This window comes from Vanellus vanellus (assembly GCF_965231255.1).
Source record: "Vanellus vanellus genome assembly, chromosome: 1".
NCBI lineage: Eukaryota > Metazoa > Chordata > Aves > Charadriiformes > Charadriidae > Vanellus > Vanellus vanellus.
Window position 1 is genome coordinate 120,196,492 of NC_138905.1, and position 2,142 is coordinate 120,198,633.

Consider the following 2,142-nt stretch of genomic DNA (forward strand, 5'->3'; position numbering starts at 1 on the left):
ATCTATATAATGCATAGATTGCACAGAATGCTGTATCTGCTGAAGAGCTAAATGCCCCCATTCTGTGCCAAGCTCTGATACTTGATTTTTTTCTTTTTAATTTTTTTAATAAAAATTTAACATCAAATGTCTAGTTTTATTCTACTACTGACGTTTCTAAAAACACAATTCCAGTCCACTGAGATGGCTTGTTTCCATAATGATGCATCGCCTCATTTCAAAAATGTGCTAAAATTTTATTTTGATAAGGTCAAAACATTGTAGTATAATTTAAAATATTGGCTATAACATACTGTCAAATACATCTGTCATAATGCTATTGAGATTCATATTTCAAGGAACTATAAAAAAAAAAAAACCAAACACAAAGTTAGGTCAAAGCAAAACCTTGTCATAACGAAACATTCATGCATTAGGGAAATGAGAAATTTAGCTGGCAGTCACTGTTGTGAGTCACTGTGTCTCACCATGAAGGTCTCCGTTTTAGGCAAAATGGCGTTTTTTGTTGACGCACAGTTCAAACAATAAGTTGTGGCCAGTTCCGCTTTAGTGCCTGTCACGGGGCAGAAACTACAAAACAAACCATTACTTTTAGCAAAGCTGCCTCTAAATTGCCTGCCTGCAAAACTCCAACTGAAAGTAGGCAGTTCTGTGCTGTCTCTGGAATATTGCAGCCTCCTTTGTATTTATTTTCCAGGTTTCACAGCAAGCAGTTTTGTGTTCACATTCTTTCTTTCTCTGGAAAGAAAGGAAAGGAAGAAGCGAACAATGGTAAACTCTATATCGTAACCCTTATAAATTAAAAGTCATCTTAGCTTTGTTTTATGCCGTGCACAGAAATTTTAAAGCAGCTGTGTCCCGCAGGCAAATCTTAGGGAACTCACACATAGTCATTTAATCTGTAGCCACTATGGGAAGCAGATGTCAGGGAAGAAGCATGGTTTCCCTTGTAGACAGTTGGTGGTCTATAGGAGGGAGCAGTCCTCCTTACGCTGCTGGGCTGCGTCTGGCAAGGTGTCTCGTTCCCGCGACACTGGCTTGATGTGCACAGCAGAGTGCCGCCAAGGATGGTCAAAGATGCGGAGACGAAGCCAAGGTAAAGAGCTTGCCCTATCTCGTACTTCATCCCGCTGGGAAGCACAGGGTTGTAGAAATCTGTAACTACGTCGTTAGTGGTCCAAGAAACAGGTACCAGGCAAACGAGACCAGCCAGGATGAAAACGATCCCCCCGGAGACGGCGATGGAGGCTTTGGCAGAAGTCCCCTTGGCACACTGCGTGCACTTCATACCGATGACAGCAATCACGCATGCCAGCGCGGAAAGGACGCAGGAAATTACCATCATGGCACGGGCGGCTTGGAGGTCACGGGGCAGCGCCAGCTGGGAGCGGTGGACTTGGCACTGGTAGATGCCGGTGCTGTGCCAGACACACTCCATCCAAAGCCCTTTCATATAGGCTACAGCTGTTATAATATTGGTGCCTACATGTGCTGTTCGCCACCAGTGTGGCAGAATAGTAGCAATTAATGTCCCAATTAGGCCGAGTAGGCTTAGAGAGAAGCCAAGTAACTGAACAGCCGAGCTTGCCATGTTAATCTTTGCCCTGCCCAGTTCTCTTCATAAAGCACCTCCGCTTGAATTCCTTCAGAAAACACGGGCTTTTCTTGGAAGATATGCAGCTGTTTTACTTTGACACCTTCTGCTCTCCTAATAAAAGGTAATTGAGGAAAAAAGGAGTTAATTATTACCCAAATGCATTACCTCTCCAGCCAGTAAGGTGCATTCCAAGTGCAGTTAGTGCAATAATTAGCATAGTTATCGCTGTTAATCGTACTTTTGTGGAAGTAATGGGAAAGTGAGCTTCCCTCTTCAGTTGTATAAACAGTCTTCTGTGGCCCACTGGGAAGAAAACTCAAGACAATTTATGAAATGGAAAAAAATATTTTAAATGCAAATATTCCTCTTCCCAGCAGACTATTCAAAAAAACAAACATGATTTCCTCTCTAAAGCAGAGAATTAGCTAGTGTTAACACTTGGAATGAATGAGATTTATAAAGTAGGGAACTGCAGGTTGCTTTACACGATGAAAACATTCCCAGAAGGTCATAGCAGGACTAGGAAAACAATAAGGGTGTATTTG

At 42.4% G+C, this 2,142-nt stretch overlaps 1 protein-coding gene across 1 annotated transcript; it reads right to left on the reverse strand.

The window, feature by feature from the left end:
- Positions 1-880: 880 nt before the first annotated feature.
- CLDN14 (claudin 14) lies at positions 881-1,591 on the reverse strand (the record flags this gene model as incomplete). The annotated part of the gene is made up of 1 exon (XM_082481551.1): positions 881-1,591. One exon carries the CDS (start codon positions 1,589-1,591, stop codon positions 881-883), a length of 711 nt encoding a protein of 236 aa, XP_082337677.1.
- Between the last annotated feature and the right edge of the window lie 551 nt (positions 1,592-2,142).